Here is a 26,369-nt window from a genome sequence, read left to right as displayed (position 1 = left end):
TGTTCAACAGTGGGTTTTACAGGTTTTGAACAGTTAATTAGCATAAGGCAGAAGGTACAGAGGATGTTAAGAAATATGTTATAGTGTTTGGTAACAAGGGTTTGGAACAAACATTTGATACAAAGTCCCAAGTTCCAGTACAAAGTTAAAATAAGAAAAATGAATTAATCCTCCAGAATTCTCATACTACTTCATGGAGGGAGTAGCCCAAAGTAGCCTTTCTTAGCCATGACACTCTGGGGACCCTGAAGAGCATAAACCTTCAAAGGATCCAGCAACATCTGGGCAGGCCCACATTGTTTCATATGATCTCATCAGGTCAGCTGTGCACTCACATTCCAAATGAGCACAGCTTTTTCCTACTGCATGACTTTCAGCTTTCCCAGATAACTACACAGACCTGAAGTTTTTATTCCTCCTACAGAAGCTCTTCATATAGGTAGGTAGTGGCTATAATATTCTAATATACCAAATTATACATGTCCTAATACTTTGGTTAATATTATATTATTATGATCATTATAATTATAATATTTATAATAATAATTATGACAATTCTATTATTATAAGTGACACTAATTGCATCTAATTTTTTCTAAAAATCAGAGTTTCCATTATCTACCTAAAGGATTATATGTGATCAATACTATCAGGACAAATAAGCAATTTTCCTTTCAGTCCAAGGAATACAGAGGAAAATGGGATTACATCATTTGGCTTCACAAGGTTAATTAAACTCAGAATTTATTTTACATTTTAGGGAAATCTAGTTGTTGTTCAGTCATGTCCAACTTTTAGTGACCCCTTTTGGGGTTTTCTTGGCAAAGATACTGGAGTCATTTGCTATGGTTTTTCTCCAGCTCGTTTTACATATGAGGAAACTGAGATAAATAGGATGAAGTGACTCACCCAAGGTCACAGATCTAGGACGTGTCTGAGAGTGGATTTGAACCCATGAAGAGTAATTTTCCTGATTCTGAGCCCAGGGCTCTCTCCACTGCGCCACCTAGGGGCCCCAGAGAATTATAATGGGAAACACTAAAAAGGTGGCTGGGGGAAAAGGGGGGGGAAAACCATGTAAAAAAAAACATAGTTGATGGCAAAAGCTGTTAAATATTCCAAATGAATGTTTAAGGAATTGCAATTTATCTCTTGCTGCCTAAGGCCATCTGGGTAGATGAGGGGTTCTTACCTTTTGTAGGCCCCAAAGGCCCCATTTGAGATCTGGAGTCTCCCAACACCTCAGAAATTCATTGTTTATTTTTTCCCCCACAATTGAAAGAAATGCTTCAATTCAAATGCAGGAAGTTTGGGGAGAGCTTCCCTGGGTAACATAGTCCCTTGCTTATGTACTTTCATTTTCATTTTTTTCATAAGAGGCAAAGAGGAACTTTTAGTCAGCTCTGCTTTAGGGCAGTCCTCATTCACTATAAATTCAGCTCCCTGAATCCCTCTGGAGGCCCCATTTGGAAGAGTGGAAGGGAGAACACTGCTTTTTAAAGGTAAGTGGAGAGAATCTTTCCCTTTCAAGTTCTTAGAATCTGTCCAGAAAGCTCTTGGGGGTCTGTGGGCCCCCCAGGAACAACTTCTCCCTCAACTGTGTAGTCTTTGGAATGTGGCTGACATGGAAACATTTTTTGCACAACTTGGTATGCATGATTGACCTCAAATTGCTAGCCTTCTCAAAGAGGGGGGAAGGATGGGAGGAAGGAAGGAAAGAAATTGGACCTCAAGATTTTTTCAAATGGATGTTTTAAAAAATTACGTCGTCATTGGGAAATAATTAACCAAAAAAAAAATTTTAATGGAATTCTGTGGCCATGCTAGCAATAAAAATAACTTTTGCTATGGGGAGATTTTCTAGGGTGGGGGAAGGACAGAGAACCACCCTGCCCACCAACCTGCCCCCTTTCTTGTTCTCCTTTTACTCTCTGGTTCCTTTTACACCTTGACACAAGACAGGGACCTGGAAGAGCTGCACAAAGCCAAGTTCCACGGTATAAAAAGGAAAAGCTTTCCCTTGGCTTTGGGGTCTGTCCCCAGTCACTAGGATCTTGGCTTCCTGTTTTCAGCTGGAGGTAAAGTGGGGGTGCTTTGGTATTGGAGTCAGAGGACCTAGGTGAGAATGCTAGCTCTGCAGCCCTCCTGAGTTGGGTGATTTGGAGCAGATCACTCACTCCCCCTGGGACCAGTTTGTTAAAGTACTGAATAAGGGGAAATGATCTAGACAGTTCCTTCCAGCGCTCAGTTCTGCTGTCCTCGGCCATCTTGGAGTTTTCATAATTGACAGACAAGTAAATGACTCAGAATCTCCTGGTCTCTGGTTGTTGCTGTCTTCACAGAATCTAGGCCCCCTCCATTTCCACCCTTCTTCTCTCCCCATACATGTCTCTTAAGAAAACAGCATGATAAAAAAGCCTTCTCGAAGATCTTGGTGCAAAACCCAGTTCTGACATTGACTATCTGTGTGGGCCTGGGGAAGTTACTAGCCTTCCCTGGGCCTCAGTTTCTTTAACAGTTTAAATGAAAGAGTTGGATTGGAAAACCTCCAACGGTCTAGATCCACATCATATGACTATCTGCCTGTCTGTCTCTCCCTTTCTCTTTACATTTCCAACCTCTACAGCTTAAAGGTTTGGTTAAATAAAGGACATACAGGAAGCATTTTATCTGGGAAATCATCTCCTCCAGGCTCCTGGGAATTTCAAAGGAGATGTTGAAGTTGGGGGGTGGGGGGAAGACTTCATAAAGCAAGTCCGGACACCCAGAAGTACAACTAATGGAACCAATATTATTTAATAGTAATACATACCTAACTGGTCAGGGCAACGTTCCTAGTGAAAGCTGCACCGGACTGAAGTTACAATGGAGTTTTTATAGGGTGTAAGAGACAAAGCCAGCATTGTTCATTATGAGACATAACCTTGATGGATAGGCAGCCTTATCGTCTAGAAGCTCTATTGGTCAGTGGCGTTTAGGGCACAGGGCATTCCATTGGGTAGCTTATCCAGCACGAAGGGAGTTATTTTCTCCTGGATTCTAACTATTCTGAGCTGGCTGACCTTCCCAGGAAAGCTCAGTTCTGAGTTCTACTTTCCCAGGGGGAAAAGGGAGTCTTCTAGTCAGTGACTTAGTTTACCTCACTTCAATCCCTCCTTTTCTTGTGTGTGGGTGAGTCAAACCCTTGACTCACCTTCAGTGAATATGGAAGGGTGGTGAGACAGTCTGACTGTCTTGTGCATGGGTGGATATAGGACATGAACAATTAATTAATTAAACAGGGGCCAATGAGGAAGCTCAGATTCAGACACTATAGGGCCACCAAGGGCTGTGAGCAAAGTTGTCAGCCAGGGAGACCAGGCAAAAAGGGTGCAGTACCCATGGGTGGCTTGTTGCTTGGTACGCTCCTGGTCGTGAGTTCTACCTCAGAGCACAGCTAGGGAGTTTTGTAGAGCTCCATTCTCCCAGGGCCACACAAAGCACCCTGCTTGAGGACTAGGACGTCCAGCCCTCTTCTCTTTGGAAGTCCCATCTCAGCCAGGGAGGACAAGGATTTCTCTAAGAAATTCACCGAGGTCTCTGAGTCACTGAGGTCCATCCGGGTCAATTTGCTGTGAGAGAGCCGGAAAAGGCTGACTGCCTTGAACCAGGGCAGTCTTCCGTGCCCAGGGCTGCACTATCAGGATTGGGATGAGAACGGTGCCCGGTGGCCCGAACCAAACTAGGGAGGTTGTTATTCAGTGCTTCAAAGCATGCTCTACCCTCTTCACCAGAAGAGTAATAAACCTGGGGAACAATATGGACTAGGATGCATAGCACAGGTTTCCCTGCAGCATCCAGGACTGCAGTGGTCTTGGGGGAAAGGCAAGGTGTAATGCCTATAGTACAAGCAAACCATGTCCCCGGAGGGGCTTTCCAGTACCCGGCCTCTGGGGGATCCACGGGGGATCCACGGGAGATCCTGGGCACACAGGCAAGGGAGAGAGGCTCGGAGCAGGAGCTGCGCTGGCAAGGCAGCCCTCCTTGGGGCCGAGCAGATTTGTCCTGTAAAACAAGCTTTGGAGGGTGCCCTAGTTTCCCGGATGCCATTCCCCGGACCTCAGGAGCCGCTGAAAGGTCTGGGAGGGAAGCCCCCCGGCCCGCTTCTCCGCAGAGTGAGCTCGGGGTTTGTCTGGCTCCCCGAGTCAGGGGTCTCCCGCCCCCAGGCTGTGCAGTGAAAGTTACCAGGCACGTTGCAGGGAGTGGGCCCTGCCGATAGACCAGCATATACATGATCTTTAACCAACCTCAGTTCCCCGGGCATGTCACCGACCAGCCCCGGTAAGAGCCGAGCCTGCAGCCATTCCAGGAGGCTTCATTGTCCTGTCTCAGTTCTCCCTCTACTGGTCGTGGGGTTAAACCTTTGACTAGGTGGCAGGTAAAGGTCTATAGTGAGAGCAAAAGAATTTTCCTGCCTATAGTCCCCCTGAAAAACGGCTACACCCTGGGGGCACAATGTCCCATACCATCCCCCTCCTCCAAATATCTCGGGAAACGGGGGCGATGGTGCCAGTCTTGTGTAGCTTCTTCATAGCTGATAAGGGGCGCAGAATCCCTAGGAGGAGGGGCGAGGGGGCACAGGGTCTCCAGGGCGTGTCTGCAGCGAGTGCTCAGGTCCTGAAGGCTGGGAGACCTGAAGGATGTGTCCAGTAACGGGTACCCTTGACCGGCAGACAGCTCACGAGGGGGGCGTCAGTCCCTAAAGCAGACCTATAGAAACTAGGATCTGGCCCAAACTAGAGCAACAGATGTAGACACAGAGAATTAGTACAATGGAAATTGACATTAAACATTAATATTTGGGTATCCTGGCCAACAGACGTCATCTCCGTAATTCACCGGAGTTGATTCCTAAGTTTCATTTGCAGAATTGACATGTGATGTTTGTGTTAAAGAATATTCCTTTGCAGAGCCCACATTTACATAGCAGCCACAACCCCCTGACTAACAAGATTTCAAAGATGTATTTCTTTCCCCTTGTGATGGAGGAATGATCCAGAGACTGAAGGACAGAGCCTGGAAGCCATGCAAAGGTTTCAATCCACAGCGGGGAATGGTGGAAGAGGCTTGGAAGCTTGAGGGAAGAGGAGATTCCAGGGGGAGACAGTTGGTCTCTATCTTGAGACAGCCAGGGTGACAGGCTGATCAGAGATTTCTCTCCTGAGCCATACAAAATCCCTCATTGAAACTAATCACCATTTCCCCCCAAAATACCAAGAATTGTGGCAGAACCTGAGAAGAATAAGAAGCAGCATAAGATCTCACACAGCTCCTGTGGCACCCTGGGTCTGGACATTGGCTCTGCTGTGACAGACCAGGGGTCACAAACCTGAACCTCTCAGAGAGCAGGCTGGCAAGCCTGAGTCTCTCAACTTCAGAGGGAGGGAAAAAGATATTTTAGACAGACAGGGACTTCCTTACCCTCTTTCCTATGAACTCCAACCTGCAGACATCTTGCTCATCTCACCCCTAATCACAATTTGTTAGAATAAAGTTGTCAGTTACCCCAAATTGGCTTCCTTGTCACATTGGAAGAGGGAGAGAGCTGACTTCTCTCTCTTTCCCCAAGGGAAGAGGTTCACCCAATAAATCAGTTATTAGAGGGGAGTAAAGGCAGGGTTAGTGGAGAGACATATCTGAGGAAGACTGAAGGGGGAAATCCATCTCCCCCTCTTTCTACCTTCTGGGCATGTAATCTACTTTTTCTCCATTGTGCCCAAACCAACCCTTTAATACACTCTAGATCCTAAAGGAAATCCAGAAAGCTTTGGGTTATTTCTTTTCCAAGCACAAAATCCAAACTTTAATGGTGGTAAATCAAGGCTACACATACAATCTATTTATTAATAACTCTGCCTAGTTCTCAAAGTATGTTCCCTAACAATTTGATAATTTCAATTAAACTAATAGGTAATTTGGGGAAATGGAAACTTTTATTTCTACAATTTGCATTATGTGCTGATTATGGGAACTTGTCACTAAAGAGAAAGCAGACAAGGAAAAGATGTCCTCACATCCCAAGGGACACATAGTGAGGGGCTTCACATACAGGCCAAAGCTGTCACTGGCTCATGCCATCATTGTGTCACTGAAGGATTAATAGCCTAGATGATTAGAAAAGGTCCAGTCCAAAGTGAGCCTTGAATTGATTCTGTAACCATCCCAGGACATTTTCTGTTCTTCGTCACTATTAGATCCCAGAAGCCTTCTTTTTCCTTAAAAGACAAGTCTTACCATTACAGCTCAGAGAAATTCTGCTTATCTATCGGCAGCCTAGAAACAAATTTCCATGCCCTCAAACAAAGGTTGATCACTCAGTTATTCCTACATATTTTGACAATAAGGAACAGGAGTGCTGAATTGAGTAGCAAAATAATAAATATAAAGAGTAAATATAAATCAGGGCTGGATCATCTTCCTGGACCTAGGCCATCTCTTCAGACTAAGACAAAGCCATACAGGAATCTCTTTAGTGAAACTTTCCAGAGAAATTCCAGAATCATTTGTGATTTACCAACACCACATACATTAATTTCAGAAGTTATCCCTAAGTCAGGGATCCAGTTATAAGAGCAGAACATCTGTTTTCTTTCATGCTTTCTCACTTTCCCCACTCTCTTTCCTACTCCCTCTCTCTCTCCAAACCTGCATTTTTAAGCTTCATGGACTCCAGAGCAAAGCTCTTCTTTCTTCCATATTCAACATACCTCTGCACCTTCTGAGTTGCTTTTTACCATCATAAAAATAACATTCCATTTGGTATCCCTGCAAGAGTTAATCAAAAACTCTAGTATATGTGCTGCCAAAGCAAGCACTAATCAAAAACTCTAAAGAATCCTTAACTGAAGGATTAGATTATCTTTAGCATAGTGCTCATCCATTATAAATTTTAGGTCATATTAGCATCAATTCACAGCACAGTCATTAATTGTGGGCAAGCACATATACCATTTCCAAATCCTGCCTGTCCCTTGGCTACTGTTAGGTCAATAATTAATCAAAACAACAACTAACATCTGGGGGTCTCTCAAGTTATTTTGCCAAAGTTTGTGTGAGGTAACTCACCGATTACATATTACATAACTGATCTTATTGTTTGGGACCTGGAATGTTTGCATTAAGATTCTATAGCTTCAAGCAAGCCATTTGGTAGGACATGCTGGCAACTTTGTCTTTTGAACATCTCCTTAAACTTCTGAAGTATATAATTAAAATATTGATATTTTAGTCCCCCAGTAACAATGTGAAACAATTATAAGTACTTCTTTCTCCCTCCTGGGTTTAAGGAAGGGGTTAATAGCTTGTAAGCAATTCATCCTAAGACTGCTTGGCTTGATTTAGGTGTTTATTACTTAACAACCTTGTTACTTATCCCTCATTAACAAGTGGGCTTACCACAATTTAAAATTTTGAATATATCAAATCCTTCATAATAATTTACTCTCAGTAGAGTTTAATTTGAACTCCACACTTCCAAATAACTTTAAGTCCTTTAGCAATCTTTCATTATTTAAACAAACTGAAGTCCAAAGTATCTACCCTGACTCCTTTCAATCCTCTGTTTAAAGCGGAATAAAATCTCCAGTTCAGTTTCCTTGTACCTCAAAACATTGCTACATACTGGATTAAATTCCATCAACATTATTCTGATTTATAATTTGTGATGTCTAAATCACACTAGAATTCACCCCTAGGATTTGTTTATTTTATTTTTAATTACTCTTAGTTCTTCTGCCTTCTCCTTTTTACTGTTATTGCAAGTAGAGGAAAGGTACCATAATTAAAAAAAAACCTTCTTGATTTCAGGGCTGGTCAATTTTTTCTTGTTAAGGGCATACAGTTTGCATATGATATATCCTTAATCTATGCAGGTGGAAAACAATTCACTTTATAGTACAAAGGCATGCATGTTTTATATTCCCTCATCATTACTTGGCAATTTGTGTCTGAATATATGTTAATCCCCAGATCATGGATTCCTTCAGATATTCTTAGTCAAATATAACAGTGATTTTAAAAATCCCTTCTATTGTAATATACCAAATTCTTCATTCCTGTATAAAATCCCATGCACAGGTTAACCACTTTAAAAACTTCTTGTGTGTCATATGATCACTTGTTGCTAGTTCTGACAGCACATACATTAAAATAACATCTCATTTGAAAAATCCAAGTTTAAATTCTAGACTAAGTTCTTCTCAACAATATTACAACTTTTTCTGAATGACATTTACATCTACAAGGTAACCAGAACATTCCCTCTCTCTATCAGGCTGGCTATTAATCACCTTTAGACAATTCTTAAATTCACTGAAACCATTATGCATTGCAAGGTGTAACAAAACAAACTTTTAACCATGAGTTTTTGTGTTCAATAAAATCTGGCTAAAATTTCACATTTATCTGACAAACAGTGACCACAATAAATGAAATTACATTGTACTATATCAAAATCATTAGCGAGTTGCATACATCAACCATTAATAAAAAACAAAATTTTAAATGAAAAATTATCTCAAATTGTGGAGTAAACTCTCCCTTTTCTGCTCTGAATTTTTCTGCTTTTGCTCCCTTGGGTGCCCATCCAAGGACAAAAGAGGACAAAATCATGGAACAGGGATTTGCTTGGAAGCTTGCTGCTGGAGCAGGCACAGCTTCTCCCGTGTAGCCTGCTGTGCTGGAGTTTGGAAGGTTTGGAATGTAGGTAGAGGGAGTGGGGAACAGCCACTACGAAGAAATTCCCCTTTGTGAAACTGCATCTTAAACTCTTTTGGCCCCTTCCTTATAATCTTACAGCTAGCCACACAAAAACAAGGGATTCTGCTATTTCCAAGTGTAATGGATGTAAATCCTCCCCCATCCAGGTCCTGCCTGACATAAGGGCAGTTGGGAGGTCATGATTGTTTTTCCCTTCAGCCTGACTTAAATCCTGAGTAGAATTATCATGGGTGCCCTGCCAGGTATGAGATGGTCTAGTTGTGGGAGGGGCCCCTGTTAGGAGAGGGGGTACAGAGGGCTTGATGGGGGCACCAATGCTGAAGACAGAGGGTTTGGAGAAGGGGATGAAGAGGGTGGGAAGTGTGCGGGGAAGGGTGGAGAGGGTGTGGGGGTTTCCTATTGACATAGCGGGGTGGCTCCTCAGGGTCCTCTTGGAGCACAGGAGGAGGAGGCTTGCTTTTTTTCTCATCAGGGAGGCCTGCTCTTATCTTCTTGGGAGAGGTTTGCTCTTTTGTCCTCGGAGACTGAGGTGGCCAGCATAGCAGCCTCTGTTTTAATAGAGTAATTTGACCCCAAAAAGCAGCTTTTCAATTTCTTTGGAGTGTCAGTAAGCAAATCAATCCAAATATCTATGTAGGGGATCTGATCAGGGTGGCCTGGTGTTCCATACACCTTTCTCCAGACCACATAGGCCACAGAGAAATTTGTAGTCCCCTCTGGAGGACATTTAACCCTGAATGAGGGACACTCCAACTCACACAAGGTGGGGAGCATACCAGGGAACTCAAAATCAGCTGCTGCCTTCTTAAACCACTGCAAGTTCTTAAGAATGCATGTTAGGGGGATCTGAGAGTCCAATGATAAGGACTGACCCATTATAAAAAACAAAACAAAGACAAAGACCCAATGTCCCAATGTCCAGGACACAAACTCATATGCCTGTGAACCCAAAACAGTTCCCTGTGATTCTAAAACATGTCTCTTCTTGGAACCAGGGCTCTAGGCTTAGTGCTGTATCCAGCAGCCCACCAGCCTTGACTGGATCCAGATTTCCAAAACAGACCACTGGAGTAAAAACAGATCTCTTAGGGCAATACCAGCACTCCTGGGTACAAACCCTTTGGGGCTCTGAGAGCAGAACCAGAACCAGAGCTCTCAGGTACCAAAACCTCAGAGCATGACAATTTACCAGAAAAGATGGTTCCAATACTTATCAGAATTTTGTCCACAATATCAAATACCAGAACAAGGGGGGAGGGGGGGGCAGAGAAGGTACCATTCACTTCCTTGGATTTCTGATCCAATCCCTTGCAGGAGTTGGAAACTGCATACTCTCCAAGTCCATACTCAGAAACACCCGCGAAATTGGATAAGGGTTCGAGACTCCTTCACAGGCTCTAGCTTAGCAAAAGCTGCCCACATATGATTTGGGTTACAATCCCAGCCGTTTAGCCATATGCTGTGAACCTAGAGATCTCTCCCCCGACTCAAGCACACACACACACACACACACACACACACACACACACACACACACACACACACACACACACTCTGTCTCACAATAGCCCTCTCCGAGGTCCTTACTTCCCAGTCCTGGGCCTCAAGATTTCGACTTCCATCTGAAGTGGGGGACTTCAAAAAGCAAGTCCGGACACCCAGAAGATCAATTAATGGAACCAATATTATTTATTAGTAATATATACCTAACTGACCAGGGCAACCTTCCTAGTGAAAGCTGTACTGGACGTGCTGTTATGACGGAGTTTTTATAGGTCACAAGATACAAAGCAAACAATGTTCATCATGAGACATAATCTTGATGGAGCAGGCAGCCTTATTGTTTAGAAGCTATATTGGTCAGTGGCATGGGGTACAGGGCATTCCATTGTATATCTTGTCCGGCATTAAGGGAATTACTTTCTCATGGATTCTAACTATCCTAAGCTGACTGACCTTCCCAGGAAAGTTCAGTTCTGATTTCTACTTTCCCAGGGGAAAAAGAGATTCTTCTGGTCAATGACTTACTTTACCTCACTTCAATGTCTCTGCTGGATATTAGATAAGAATTCTAAACCTTCCACATGCCACATGAAATTCTAACTACTCCTAAACATTTCATTGCAGGTCTCAAGGGGTTACCCAGGAACAGCACACTGAGGAAGTAAGACCTGTGCCTAAAGATCAGCAGAACACATCCTGTGCTACAGTCCCTGGGAGACCAAGCGTGCCAGAACCCTTTGCTTGAAGGAAAATGATGTCCACTCAATGTAGGTATCACTCTGAACTCCACTCCTGATGAGGTTTTCCTCCTCTGAATGTTCCAACATCAACGAATTCTCTGATAGGGAGAACTGTGGAGGGCCCCCTAATCCCTCCAAATCTCTACTTCTCCCATTCACTCTCTGACATCCTAGAAAATACTAAGAGTTTTCAACATCTGAGAAAATTCCCAATGAACATAGGAAAGGCGACAAGGCAATACCTGCTGTATTTTACCTTACTCATCCATCTCTGCCATGACTGTACCTAACAATCATGTCATTATCCACAATTGTGTATACAGGGGGCCTGAGAGTTAGTGGGAGTCCTCTCATTCATAGAAGTTGTTTTGACAGGAACTTCCAAGCTATGTATTGCTCCTGACCTCAACCAATGACCTAGAATGGACTTAGCTGTCCCCTAGGGCCAGGGGTAGCCTCAGTCCAGGATAGTCCAAGACAGTAATACCATTTTAGACCTGGACGTACCCTGAATGGGCTTCTTGGGTCAGGAGTACAGAATCAGGGCAAAAGCTTCTCTTCCCACTTGAAGAGAATGTTTCGGTTGGGAGGGGATAGCATCAGGAAGCTCAGTAGTTTTCTCCTGAACAATGCCATCAGAGAGAAAGGATAGAGACCTTAATATCTGGCTGTGAGAAATGGCTGAAAAAGCCATTACAACTGAGAATGCTAAATGATAGCTGCAAGGACACCTTCATTCCAGGTAGATGTATACATTTACTCTGAAGGATTATAGGTCCTATTTGGACAAATTGAGTGAATGTTAAAGTAAAACATTTGCATCTAATTTGTAGCATTGAAAAAGAAATATGGACAATTGCTTGACAAGTTGTTGATAGGTCTGGTCCCATTGCAGAAGGAAAATATTTGGTGAGGTTCAGAGTCAGGTCTTTAGTGCAACAGTTTCAGACATTGGGTTCCATTCTTTCAAGCAAGTATAATCAATTTTTCAGGGCTTGGCCATTAGATTTGGAGTTATGAACTAGAGAGGCAAATGATTAATATGTCAAGAGAGAAGTGACCAGAACACTTCTTAGTATTATAAAACTTTTGGACAAGAAGGGGGTTTATTATTTATTTATTTATTTATTTTAAACCCTTACCTTCTGTCTTGGAATCAATACTGTGTATTGGTTCCAAGGCAGAAGAGTGGTAAGGGTTAGGCAATGGCGATTAAGTGACTTGTCCAGGGTCACATAGCTGGGAAGTGTTTGAGACCAGATTTGAACCTAGGACCTCCCGGCTCTAGGCCTGACTCTCAATCCACTGAGTTACCCAGCCACTCCCAAGAAGGGGATTTTATTTTATTTTATTTTATTTTTGAAATTTTTATTTAATTAGTCAATTTAGAACATTTTTCCTTGGATACAAGAAACATGTTCTTTCCCTCCCCTGCCCCCAACCTTTTCCATAGCTGACACACAGTTCCACTGGGTTTTACATGTGTCCTTTATTAAAACCTATTTCCATATTGTTGATGTTTGCAAGGGGATGTTCATTTAGTCTACATCCCCAGCCATATCCCCCTTGACCCATGTAATCAAGCCATTGTTTTTCTTCTTTGTTTCTACTCCCACAGTTTTCCCTCTGAATGTAGATAGTGTTCCTTTTCATACATCCCTCCAAGTTGTTCTGGATCATTGCATTGCCACTAATGGAGAAGTCCATTACGTTTGATTGTACCACAGTGTATCCATCTCTGTATATAATGTTCTCCTGGTTCTGCTCCTTTTACTCTGCATCAATTCCTGGAGATCTTTCCAGTTCACATGGAATTACTCCAGTTCATTATCAAGAAGGAGATTTTAGACTGGTACAGTGTCCTCTTCTAAGGAGGGGAATCTATGGAGAAAATACAATAAAGAAAAGAACATTCCTTGGGGAGGCTGAGAAATCTATTTCTTCTTTATATTTAGGGATATCTCTGCAGAAGTAACTGGAATGCTCCAGTCAGAATATTCCTTTCTCCAATAAACAAGGCTTGAGGCAACCAGACAAATTTTTCCTAGAGGCATAAATGTGTTGCACTGGGTAAAGAGGTGGACCTGGAGTTGAAAAGACAAATTCAAATCCAGCTTCAGATCCTTATAAACTGTGTGACCCTGGGAAAGTGTCTTAATCTCTGTTTGCCTCAATTCATTTATCTGAAAAATGGAGCTCATGATAGTACCCATCATATCATCAGAGATGTGGTATGGCATAGAGTTAACATTTTGGTTAAGAATCCAGGGGTACAATTCTATTTAAGTAACTCAAAATCCATGAGTATTTTCAGCTGCCATGTCACTTTGATGCTCACTGCATTGAGGCCCATGTGGGATGGCCCACTAATACTCCTAGGTTATGAAGGATTTTCTAGTCTTAACTGGTTTTTCCTATATTCACATGTAGTAGTATTCACATCTCTCTAAGGGCAAAGACATTCATCATTGTCTTTGCATCCCCTTTAAGCCTGGTTTTGTTTTGTTTTTTAACCCTTACCTTCCATCTTAGAATCAATATTGTATATTGGTTCTAAGGCTGAAGAGCATTACTGGTTAGGCAATGGGGGTTAAATGACTTGAATCTAGGGCCTCCCCTCTCTAGGCCTGGCTCTCAATCCACTGAGATGCCCAGCTATCCCCTTAAGCCTAGTTCTTGATCAATTTGAATGAATTGAATTTGTCCAGATGACTTTTTTCCCAGCTAAGCAAATAGTTCACTTTCTTGATTCAGGAAGGTAGCAAGTTTCTTATCCTAAAATTACTCTCAAACAAGAAAAATTTTTATAAAACTAGAATTTTATGGCAATTATACAATCCCCCCTGAGGAGGGTATTAACAAACACGCAGATCACCCAGGGATACATGTCTGTGTTACAAGGTATGTGAATCAATTGTAAAAAGGAAGTTAAAAAAGAACAAATAAATGAAAAGAAAAAATCAAAATTAAATAGTATATAAAAATTCTTAGTAAGAGAGAGTAAGTCCATAATGAGTCCTGGAATCAGGGCTCAATGAAGTTATTTATGTCCTTCAATGGTATGTACTTGCCCAATCAGTAGCCAGGACTACAGAAAATTGCCAAACTATGAAAGATGGAAAAGGAACTAGATTTTAGCAGCAAATGGGAAATATTCTCTAGTCTGATTTTACCTTTGCACTTAGGGACAGGGGAGTCATAATGGCAGCTCTACTGAGGTACATTGTCTGAATCTGGCATATTGTCAAACGGCCACTTCCTCAAACCCCAATACAAGTTCTCTGTCTTGGCACAGATTCTCATCTATCCCACAGGGATTGGTTGGTCTCCTTGACCTTGTGCTACTTAACACTGTATAATAGCTCTTTTGTGATCCCTTCTCCTGGAATCAGACAAAATCATTAATCAAAGTCCCATAATATTTAGCAATCAATGGCAGGTTTCTGTAGTCTAAAAGATTTGGGTATGCATTAATATTAGGGCTAATGGATATTGTAAACTTATATTAGCTCAGAATAAAAAAAAACCTTAATATTGGTAATGTGCTTCAAGTATGAAAAGTGTGAGAAAAAAAGAAAATTCAAATATTGTATTGCACATACAAGAAAAAACAATGATAAAAATGGTTTTTAAATCAAAAATATATAGTTCACAATCAATGACACACTATGTTTGCCCAAGGAGAAGCACAATATAAAGGTTTCTCACCCAAAAATGAGATCCATTTCCTTTATAACTTGGCTATGATCCACAGTGTGAGTGCAAATAATTTTTTACCAGGTAACAGCTTTATAAAACAGTAGTATAATAGGTAATGCACATTCAAAGAAGTACCAAAATACCCCAAATCACAAGAGCCCATTAAATGACATTAGCAAACAAACCCACTATCATATAGGATTCACATGAGTTGCTGTGTGACATAAAAAATATATTTTTTTTGAAGCTCATGGATACTTGTTAGAAGTTCTCCAGATCTAGCCAATTGTTCAACCTTGGCTGAGATATTTTTAACAAAGCCTATTACTACCATCATTCCAAAATGTGGCAGAGAAGTCAAGCAGAAAACAAACCTCTGTATTGCTGATTTTGGGGTCTAAACCTTTTGGGTCTAAAATGTCACCAAGAATCTAGATCATTCTGGTGGAAAGGTAGAGTAAGCTGAAGACTTTCAAATATTAAAAAAAAAAATTCAGAAGTCACTAGGCTTCATGGCAAATGCTCCCTCTAATAAGCCCTCTAGAGGTACCCTGCCACCTAGGAAAACCTTACCCCATCCCAGATGAGACTGTAACAGCTGTAAAAGGCATGTCTTTCTATGCCTCATTCATTACATTTTTATAAATGTGGAGATGGGGATCATAATAGTGCTATTCACTTCAACTACTAAATGGACCCTTTACCTTTAGTTACAAACAACTCAAAGATAGGCAAATGATCAGTCAGAAGTAGTGGTGCTCCTAGATATCCTGAAAAATCATTTAAAAAGAATTCACTTAAATTTTTAGGTCATTAGATTCTCCAAAGGTTATATAAACATTGTGACCAGTTTGATGGAGTCCATCCATCATCATCTATGTGACAATTAACAAAGGCAAAAAGGAACAAAAGGCCATTTAGGTAACATGTGACCTCAATGGATCTAGTGACAAACCCAGCATCCATAAGGACCTATGGTTTTGCCATGGAAAAGGGTTTGCACAAGTTGTTTGTGGATTTTTTATAATAGTATTCTCTCTAGTCCAGTAATAGAGGAAGATACAAATAAATGTAATGTAACAGTACATATAGCTAATGGCCAAAATACAGTAACAGAAAGTGACATAGTGTTACAGAATATATTAGATTAAATGAATATATGAACTTAAAAAACAAAATTAAGTCTTAAAACAAACAGCAAATACAATATATGTGACAGGATATAGGCAGTGAATTCAAGAGTCCTTTTCCCTAATTCCAATAGGTGCATTACAGAGACTTCTTCACTATTTGAAGGGGAACAAACTAAAACAATTAGCATTGGAGTCTGAAAAGATAAAAATTCACCTCCAAACTCTTTAAGGTTCCTTTCCCTCCCAAGTATCATCATCCATCTAGATTCCTTGGGTCACACCTTTGGGGTTCTCCATAACCACACTGGAAATAGTGTGGATGAATCACATATTAGGTGTACTGCAGAGACTGGGCAGGCCAAAATGGCAAGGAAGCGTAGGGAAATGATTCTCCCCCCTGAATCTCAGGATTACTTGAGCTAATCACAAGGAAAAGTCCACCAAGGAATAGTAGTAATAAAAGACACCCTAAAACTTTGAGTTATGTGAGCTCTGTAATGCTCTCCCAGAATGGGAGCTGTTTGATATAAACAGGAAACTGGACCATGCTTGCAATTCTACTTATTAAATTGGTTGCAAATCTACTTCCTTTTAGCAGGTGGTGCTAGCCTAGTATGTACTGGCTAGGAGTAAAGACCTCATAAGGCTAGTAGATGGAGACATACCTCAATCAGCCTTTGAATGGAGGGTGGCTGAAAGGCTTTAGCCAGAGGCTAAGTTAGTGAGGAAAAACCAATTTTTTCTTTCTATTTTAGGCACAGTGAAGGTAAAAACTCCTCAAAGCTATTTAGTTGAGCTGGTCTGGGATATCAAAAAGGGTTTAAGTGACTACCACACTTAAGACCCATGTGGGGATTTAGGAAAGCCCTAAAAAAATATCAAATTTCTAGGAGTAAGATAAGGCTAAACTTTCTTAATTCAGCTCAATAATTAATACCTTCTAATAACAAGAAAAAAAATAGCTGAAATTATTAACTTCCTCCAACACTCTGGGATTCTGAGCTGCAAGACGGTAGGTTGTTGGAGGATCAGGGTTGCTACCATCAGGTGAAAGGAGTCAGGAGGGTTAGAGGCTAATTGCTGCTGGAAAAAGACACACACACCTGACTTATCAGGCCACAGTGAACAATGGCTCTCCAGCTGCAAAAGTGGGACTTAGATCTCACCCTTCCACTTCCAAATGATTCTCAGGTGGGCAGTCAGCAGTGGGAGTCATCTGCAGGCTCAGCAAGGACCCCCAGGCAGTTAACAAGGGAGACAGAAGCAGGATGCAGCAGGATGCAGCAGCAGCAGTAGCAGGAGTGGCAGCAACAGTAACAGTAGCAGCTGGAGTTCCCTGGATGGGAGGGGAGGTAGTAGGGGGAAGGAGGTTCAATAAGGCCATAACAGGAGAGAAATGCATTTTTTTTTCAAACCAAGCTACTCACTTAGTAAGGGTCCTAAATTCCAGACTTCTGTTTGCCATGAAAATAGGATTTAAATTAATGTCCAACACTACAAGTATTAATTTTATAAAGTTTATTAGTAATCACTTGAAGTAGAAGGAATAAAAAGAAAATAGAAGTATAAAAACCTAATTATCTAATGAAAGTAAAGCACATGAGCAATAGTCTCCTGGCTCTCACCTCATGCCACCTCCACCAAACCCAATCACAGGAAGAGAGAGCAAAAGGCTGGGCTACACCAAATTTATATCCTCCCTACATCAGCACATAATGTGAGGAGAGTAGAGTGCTGGGAATTGTAGTTCTGGAGTTCTGATTCCAATTACACAGTAGTTTTGTCAAATATTGAGTTCTTGCCCCCAAAGTTTAGATCTTTGGATCTATCAAACCCTAGATTATTATTGTAATTTACTTCTACATACTGCATTCCTGGTCTGAGAATAATACACAAAGATTCTAACAAAAGGAAAATAGATTTACATATTAATATAGGCACAAATATGTGTGTTCTTATTTACATTTTATAATCAATACTGAATCATTTACATTCCTACATAAGGAATGATAGCGCTTGCAGGGGCAAATTTATAAGAATCTAAAATCATATTCACATATACTTAATAAGAAGAGCTATTGAACTACAGAGACCAGACAAAAGTATCAGTTAGAGTTTTGTTGACACTGTCATAAGTTTTCTTTAAGTTGGCTTTAGGGATGAAAGGAAAAGGAATCAAGAAACAGAATAGATGAAGTCCAGACACAGATTGAAACATACCATTCTTCACTTTATTTCCTCCATGAATTTTTCTCTACTGTAAGCAATATATCTCTGTGATATATATATATACTATATATATATATATAGTATATATATATAATGATGAACAGGGAAATATGTATTATATGATAATATATATTCAACTTATATAATATTACTTGCCTTCTGGGAAAATTGAGAAGAGTATGAAGGAGGCATAAAAAAGAGACATGGCTTATGTGAGAATTTGTCTTGGATAGATTTATTATCATTTATTACATATTTATAACAAATATATATTACATTATTATTGTATGTTATAATACATTTAAAAATTAATGTCTATGATTTTTTAAAAAGGAAATACTACAAGAAGACAAATTATTATTTTTCAGTCTTAAAAGAAAGAAGAGTAAAAACATTAACTATAGAATATTGTCCTGACCAGCATCACTGAGAAGCAAGGCCAAAACCCACCCTAATGTTCAAAAGTTCACTGTAACCTCATTTGATTGTCCATGGATCCTCTGGAACTAACATCACCCTGAGATGTTCCTTCTTCTTACATTACTCTTATATAAAACTGACTAGTAATGATAGTCAGGATATAGTTAGGTTGAATTCAAGGCAACAAACATTAATTATGCACCATATGCAAACTACCATGCTAAGCTTTGGAAATACCAAGGCACAAATAAAGTAGAACCTATCTTTTAAAAAAAGAAGAAAAAGGAAAAAGGAAAACTACCTAGGCAAACAGAATAGTAACTAATTAATCGCCCGTCAGTCTTCCCAGAGAGTACTAGAAGGATGGCGTTGGGTTTTTTCTCAAGGGAAAATCAAAGGTCATCTGATGGAGGTGATTATAGCTTTTCTCCAATTATGAAATTCTGATTCAAAATATTAGATAAAAATCTTGACATGGATGAAAAGGCCTCAATTATTAATATAACTGGGTATAATATAACTTTTAAAATATGGACATGAATATATAAGTTCTCCAACAACCAGTACTATTCATTCATTTTATTCCCCAGAGGAAGGGTGGCATTTATAGTAGTACAAGTCTAAGAAACCCCATCTTCTCCCCACTGGCCTTCCAAAATTATCACCTAGTGGTGGTTTCTTTCCTTCTGGAGATGAAGGATCTATGAACTTCACTGGAATAAAAGAGAGCTGGCCCATACTCAAAGCTTATTGAAAGTCTTAGCTTAGATTCCATTGGCATAGACTTCAAGAACCCAAGGGTCAACTCCCAGGTCATATTAGGATTTTTGAACAGGGTTTTATTACAGTCATATAATAAACCCGGTCATTCATTCTCCTTTCTTGCTTGTTTCCTACAGATACCAACAACAAAAGAGGAGACCCAAGGAAGTCAGAACTCAGAATGGTCCTTGTGGGCAAAACAGGGGCTGGGAAAAGTGCCACAGGAAACACCCTCTTGGGGAGGAGAGAATTTAAGTCCAAGTGCTCAGCAGGGTCAGTCACCAAGGTCTGTAGGAAAGCCTGGACCAGTAGGAATGGAAGGAGCATCTCTGTTGTTGATACTCCTGGCATTTTTTACACTGATGCTCCAGAGCAAGAAAATTTGAATGAAATAGCTCATTTCATGGCACTATCCTCTCCAGGACCACATGCTATATTATTGGTGTTACATGTGGGTCCTTTCACTCATGAGGAGAAGACAGCCATTGAAAGTCTTTTTAAGATTCTAGGACCTGAAGCTGTGAAGTTTTTGATCATTTTATTCACTGGAAAAGATAAACTAGAAGACAGTATAGAGGATTACTTAGAAACTATTCAAGACTCATACTTCAAGGACTTGTTGAAGAAGTGTGAAAATCGATGCTGTGCATTTGACAATAATGCTAGTGGAGCCCAGAGAGATGCCCAGGTTTCAAAGCTGATGGCCATGATTGAGAGTATGGTGCAAGATAATGGAAGTACCTATTACACCAATAAGATATATGAATCTGTGGAAGTGCTTCTCCAGAAAGACATGAAGGCACTCCAACAATGTGATCAGGAGCAGTTTGAGAGGAGTATTGAAGAAATCAGGCAGAAATATGAGAAACTAATGGAAGAGTTGAAGCAGAAAAAGCAAATGTGGGAGGAAAAAATGGAAAACTGGGAAAAGAAAATGGAAAACTGGGAAAAGAAAATGAAAAACTGGGAAAATAAAAATGAAAAGTTTGAGAAGCTAAATAAAGAATATGAGAAGGAAAAGGAAGAATATGAGATGGAAAAGAAAAAATATGAGAAGGAAAAGGAAGAATATGAGAAGCAAAAGGAGGAATATGAAAAGCAAAAGAGCAACTTTTCTGATAAAAAAGAGTCAGAAGAAAATGAAAGGTACTGGAGATATTATGAGAATTATCAAAATATCTTTTTAAAGGTTGCAGAGCTAATTGTCCCTTTGATATCTGAATTCATGAAATTGTATTTCAAAAAATAATTTAAGACCTAACAACCAGGATTCTTTTATATCTAGTTTCTGCTATGAACTGAATTCATAAAGACATACAGTTTTGCTTTGTTTTGTTTTGTTTTTAACCCTTACCTTCCATCTTATAATCAATACCAGGTATTAGTTCCAAGGCAGAAGAGTGGTAAGGGCTGGCAATGGGGGTTAAGTGACTTGCCCAGGGTCATACAGCTAGGACGTGGCTGAGGCCAGATTTGAACCTAGGACCTCCCATCTCTGGGCCTGGTTCTCAATCCACTGAGCTACCCAGCTGCCCCCAAGACATACAATTCTTAAAGAATGTAGAGCCCAGTGGCAAGAAGCCTTCCCAAATCATTTATTCTGACTCCCATTTTTCTCATCACCTCCTGAGAATCTTCTAGGATTACCTCATCATTAACCAAACCCCAACCAAAAAATTAGTGTGGAAAAAATGAAATAAAATATAAAGTCAGAGAATTTAAGATTTAGTAGAAGATACAGAGAGATGAAAGATAAAATATGGAGGTTTTTTATCGAATTTTGGGAAAGTCTCAAATATAAGCTATTCCTTATTTTTAAAGCATCCTTTACAGATTTAGAGTCTCAGTTTGGTAATATAAAAATATATTGTATTTAAGTCAGTTTGTTCCACAAACTATCATTTAAAATATTTGGAGATGTGAAAATGAGAAAAAAAAAGTAGAAAAATTTAAGAGACCTAATTACTTATCTTCTCCCCATTGGGAAAAAATTACCCTCCTCTTTTCCCCCTGGCCTTTTTTTTTCCTTTTCTAGACTTCCCCCAGTGGAGACAGGAAGTAGGCAGTGAGGGACAATAACAGAAACAGGAACCTCATGTTCTGGAATTTTGTATTTCTCACCAGTTAGCACTAGTTTAACATAAATTGCAAAATCTGTAGTTTCAGCATTAGTCAAGCATAAATTGCAGACTGTATTAATAATCAGTGGACCATTCTGTATTGTTAACCACCTATTCATATGTTCTATCCAAGGCCATCAGCTTTGTGCTGCTCTGCATTATTATTTACTCAGACTGCGATGCATTTACTTTAGTTCTGAACTGTTAGGCATTATTAATTACCTACAGTCATCATCTGTGGTATTGTATCCCCCTCCCATGTTCTCACCTCCAAATGAAACATTCCAGAAGAGTAGTAATATCTCTCCCACATTGACAAATAATGGCAAGCGGGACAATGGGAGGAACATGTGCACTAAGGACTCTGGTAGTGCAGGGGAACCACCCAAACCTGCACGTGTTCCTTATTCTCTTTCTGATGTCCTCAAAGTGTCAACTCCAAAACCATACCTTTGCCTGAATTTGGCCCTGCCCATTTTCCAGGGTTTTCAGGGCTGTAATGAGAAAAGATGAAGATGTCCCTGGAATGGAAGGTGACAAGCCTCTAGACATTAATAAGTGTGCACCCTGGTCCACAGGGCTATGGGACTGCTATTCCATACCTGGATGGGCTGCTCCACACCTGGAACTACTACTCCATCACACCTTAGGCTACTCTGTTAGTCCCAGGGCTAACCCATCAGCCTCAAGGCTATCTGGTTGGACCCCATTCCACCAGCTATTAGGCTATTTCACCTCCTTAAACCTCTCTTTTTAGTAAAAATTTCTTCTGGATTGAACAGAGTTTTATCCTCCCACCCTTGGGGTCAGACCCCACTACAAACTTGCTGTGTTGGTGGTTTTATTTTGTCACACATACTCTCCCCCAGACTCATTCAACAAAGTTTAGGGACTCCTTGCCTCCAGGATCCACTATAAAATCCTTTACAGCCTTTCATAGAATGGTCCCTTCCTACCTTTCCAGCATTCTTCCACCATCTTCCCCTCCATGAACTCATGAGTGCAGGGACACTGACCTTCTTCTGGTCCCAGCTTTTTCACTGGCTATCAGCCCTGCTTGGAATCATCTCCTTTCTCATTTTAGCCTCCAGACTTCCCTGGTTTCCTCCAAGTTCCTCCAAAGGTGCTAAAATCTCACCTTTTGTAAGAAGCCTTTCCTCATCGCCTTAAGGCAGGTGCCTCAGTGATTATCTCTACCTTACCCAGTGTGTGTCTTGTTTGCACTAAGATGTCTACATGTTGTCTCCTATATTAGACTGAGAGTCCCTTGAAAGCAGGAACTGTCTTTTGCCTTCCTTTGCATCCCCAGTGCTTGGCACAAAGTAGGCTCTAAATAAATATTACTGGATTTGACTATCTTGTCCTGCAATTTCATTTTCATATGGCTGCCCAAGTCCAATTGTACCTGATTAGATAACAGTGACTTTCAGGTCATTGATTTCTCTTGCCTAATAGTTGATGACAATAAACAAGTCGAGCTCCTGGGAGTTAAAAAAAGGACCCACAATCCCTTTGTTTCCTCAACCCTTAACAACATGGTGATCTAATATTAGTTCCCAACTAGTATTGAAGGGAAAGCATATGTAACAAATTCTCCAAGGGCCTGGTCAAGTGGATGGTCGCTCTACCAGTACAACAAATATTTATTTTCCTCAGATAAGAGACTGCAGTTTTGTGTAAAAGGACTTTCACAGTTTTATAATTTTAAAGTATTTTGTCATTTCCCCTTATCTCCTTATATTCCTTGATCAGGAAATGTTTTCTCATTCTGATAAGCCCTGCCAACTATTTCCCATAACCTTCCCTTTTTCCTTTGAATGATCAGTCTTTTCTCTAGATAAGGGTTGCAGGCTGGACTTTTCCCCTAGAGTAAGCTAATCAGGAGCTGTCAAGAGAAGGAAAAAAGAAAGGGAAAAAAATGGAGAGAGAAAGGAGACATTGGAGCATGCTGGTCCCTCCCCCCACAACTTTCCCTCACATCCCAAATCAGCAGTTCCCCTCCTCAAACCTGCTTCCTGGAACTCTGGAGGGATGAAATCGAAAGCAGGAAATTATTTGGGGGGGGGGCAACTTATTTTTGTCGTTTATGATGAGCCTTGAGGAAAAAAAATCGAAAGAAACATAAGTAGGACGGTTCTCCATCCAAGCCTGCCCTGCCTCACAAGGGTACAAATGGCTCCCACTTCCAATCACATTTTATTTTTCCACTTAAAGACTCACCTGAATGATCTAATCCTATTGACCCTGGACAACCTAGCTGACCTTGTCCTTTGTTTTCCTTATGACCCTTTGCTGTCCTGGGACAGCTCTGGAAACCACCCAGGAGAAAGTGAGCAGCCCCCTCAAAGGCATCACTGGGATCCCACCCTCTGCCCATTTATAGAGTTTTCTCTCTCTGAGTGGGACATAATCCCAAGCCATTCATATGTCTCTTGACTACATTTCCAAGGGCAGAATTATTGCATACAGGTGGGGGTTTGGTTACATTGGCACCTTAGTTTTATTTACTTTAGATGCAGAGTACACCCTGTGAAATGCCAGTCTGGGCAAATCAAAAGCCAGAAAGAAGGGTGCCAAGACAAATATTCACAATCTCAGCCATGCAGACCATCCCACCCAGATGGTAGCAACTGAAGAATTAAGAAGCCACTTGATGTAGGTGAAAGAGGGGAATTTAAAGCTGACTTGAAGCTTAACATCCAAAAAACCAAGATCTTGGGAACTGACTCCATCACTTCATTTATCTTTTCCAGATTATATGTCGACATAATTTTTAATATTTTTTGACATTTTTCAATGCACATTCTCTTGCTCTCCCTCCCCAAAAAGGCAGGTAATATGATATAAATTGTAATTATCATACAATACATATTTCCATTCTCTTCATGTTGCCAAACAAGACACATATTGCTTACTCGAGAGAAAAATTCTTGGAGGAAATAAAGTGAAGAATGGTATGTTTCAATCTGCATTTGGACTCTTGTCTGTTCCTTCTATGGAGGTGGATACCCTCTTTTGTCATGAGTCCTTTGGAGTTCTCCTGGGTCCTGCCTTGTTGATAATAGTTAAGTCATCCACATTGACAATCCTACACTATTGTTACGGTGTACGACATTCTGACTCCGCTCTCTTCATTTGTACCAGGGTTTTTTGTGATCTTGTCACAATAGCATTCCATTACAATCATAGACCACAACTTGTTCAGCCTTTCCCTAATTGATGGCTTCCCTTTAGTTTCCAGTTTTGCCGCCACAAAAAGAACTGCTATAAATATTTTGGGGCAGGTGGGTCCTTTTCTCCTATGTCTAATCTCTTTGGGATACAGACCTAGTAGTGGTATTGCTGTGTCAAAGAGTATGCACAGCTCAGAGAGAGCAGGGTGGCTCACAATGCTGGAAGAAACAGAAAAAAAACTGTGTATTATAAGTTTGGAGGAAACATCTACTCCTCAGAAAAAGTAACTTTGGAAACGAAAGCCTGGTTGGTTCTATCTTCAAAGGTGCTTCCATTATTTTAGAGATTTTCTGCCAGCATAGTATGTTCTGATAAGGCTGACATCAGAAAGATGTTTCCCACAGGAACAACTCAGGCCTTTAACACCTCCTGCATTCCCAAACCTTGCACGCTTCCCTTATTTCTAACCTGTCAAAAAATCCTATGATTGGTTATATGGAATGCTTCATGAATGTGTGTCATCTTTGTGTAAGGCCATGCCAGTCTTCTTTGTATTGTTCCAATTTTGGTTTGATATGGCTGAAGCAGGCACTGTAGAGAATATAGAGTTTGGTCAGACATCAAAGAGGCCATGGTCATCCACTGCATCCCAGACCATCACCAGCCATCTGGACTTTTGTCTTGTCACTGGACTTGGATGCCTCTGAAAGAGAGTAAGGCCAACAACTCTGTCCAACTCAGCCTCATTTAATCTAACTCACCTGCAAACCAAGATATCGTTCTGGTGCACCACACTACTTTCTAAAGAGCAATGCCTGTCACAAGAATGGGTCATGATATTTTGTGGTGATAGATATAACGTCCTTATTTCTTACGTTCAGGCCATGCTGAGGACATTGTCTCTGATAGTTTGTCTCTTGTTTTTTAAACCCTTACCTTCTGTCTTAGAACCAATACTAAGTATTGATTCCAAAGCAGAAAAACAGTAAGGGTGAGGCGATTGGGATTAAGAGACCTTCCCAGGGTCACACAGTAGAAAATGTCTAAGAGTATTTTTGAACCCAGGACCTTCCATCTCCAGGTCTCTATCCACTGAGCCACCTCGCTGCCTCACATTCTGTTTTCAAAAACATCCAAAAGTCTGATGATAATCCTGAAGTTTTATCAATGACCCTAACTGACTCCTTTTTCTGTTTTGCAACCTTTAGATTATTTTTTCTCATAACAGCTTTCTGTTACAGTTATGCACAAAATTTGGCACTTAAGCTCATACCACAACCTTCAAGAAGATATGTAAGAAGATGTATTAGAAACCAGTCCAAGGATTTGGAATAACTCGAGTGCAATACTGGAGTCATCCCAAGAGGTCACTCAAAGTCTGAGCTGATGCTTTTAATGTTGGTCAGTCATTTTAAAAGAATTTTTTTCCCTTTAACTTTTCAGCATGAAAAAGTGTTTTCTCCTAGGCTATTTCCTGAGTTCATTGGTAAACCTGATTAAAAGTTGCCAAGAAACTAGAGATCCTGGGTTCAAATCTAGCCTTAGATACTTCCTGGCTATGTGATCCTGGGCAAGTCACTTAACCCAACAGCCCTCTCTGCTCTTTTGCCTTGGAACCAATAAACAATGTTGATTCTAAGAAGGAAGGTAAGGGTTAAAAAATTTTTGCTAAAATGTAATAATTGCTGCATTTATCTTGGTTGCACCCCTACCCCTTGAGATACCACTCTTGAGTGTATTCAAACATCCTAAACAGATCACTGGAGGGTGTTTGTGTTTTTTTTTTTAAACCCTTACCTTCCGTCTTGGAGTCAATACTGTGTATTGGTTCC

At 40.6% G+C, this 26,369-nt stretch overlaps 2 protein-coding genes and 1 non-coding gene across 4 annotated transcripts in view; 1 reads left to right on the top strand and 2 right to left on the bottom strand.

The window, feature by feature from the left end:
• The first annotated feature begins 288 nt into the window (after nt 1–288).
• Nucleotides 289–20,567, top strand: LOC107648932 (GTPase IMAP family member 4-like). Of its 2 annotated transcripts, XM_056799866.1 has the most exons (4): nt 289–439; nt 1,378–1,502; nt 10,885–11,027; nt 19,381–20,567. In XM_056799866.1, the coding sequence occupies exons 3-4, from the start codon at nt 11,012–11,014 to the stop codon at nt 20,490–20,492; spliced, it is 1,128 nt and encodes a 375-aa protein (XP_056655844.1). In that variant the 5' UTR covers nt 289–439; nt 1,378–1,502; nt 10,885–11,011; the 3' UTR covers nt 20,493–20,567. The 2 variants fall into 2 exon arrangements, with proteins under 2 accessions (XP_056655844.1, XP_056655845.1); XM_056799867.1 differs by lacking the exon at nt 1,378–1,502 and having other exon boundaries at nt 323–439.
• The window catches only part of ATP6V0E2 (ATPase H+ transporting V0 subunit e2), a 29,268-nt gene continuing 16,700 nt past the window's right edge, over nt 13,802–26,369 (bottom strand). Inside the window, exon 4 of the mRNA XM_056799868.1 lies at nt 13,802–25,240. The gene's annotated coding sequence lies outside the window, so the exon portion shown is untranslated. The remainder of the gene's footprint in view (nt 25,241–26,369) is intronic.
• On the bottom strand, nt 25,027–25,129 carry LOC130454814 (U6 spliceosomal RNA). Its single transcript, XR_008912612.1, has one exon. It is a non-coding gene; the product is annotated as a U6 spliceosomal RNA (small nuclear RNA).

This window comes from Monodelphis domestica, chromosome 5 (genome assembly GCF_027887165.1).
Source record: "Monodelphis domestica isolate mMonDom1 chromosome 5, mMonDom1.pri, whole genome shotgun sequence".
NCBI classification, from domain to species: Eukaryota; Metazoa; Chordata; class Mammalia; order Didelphimorphia; family Didelphidae; genus Monodelphis; species Monodelphis domestica.
Note: the sequence above shows the minus strand (reverse complement) of the source record. Positions and strands in the feature narration are given on the sequence as shown.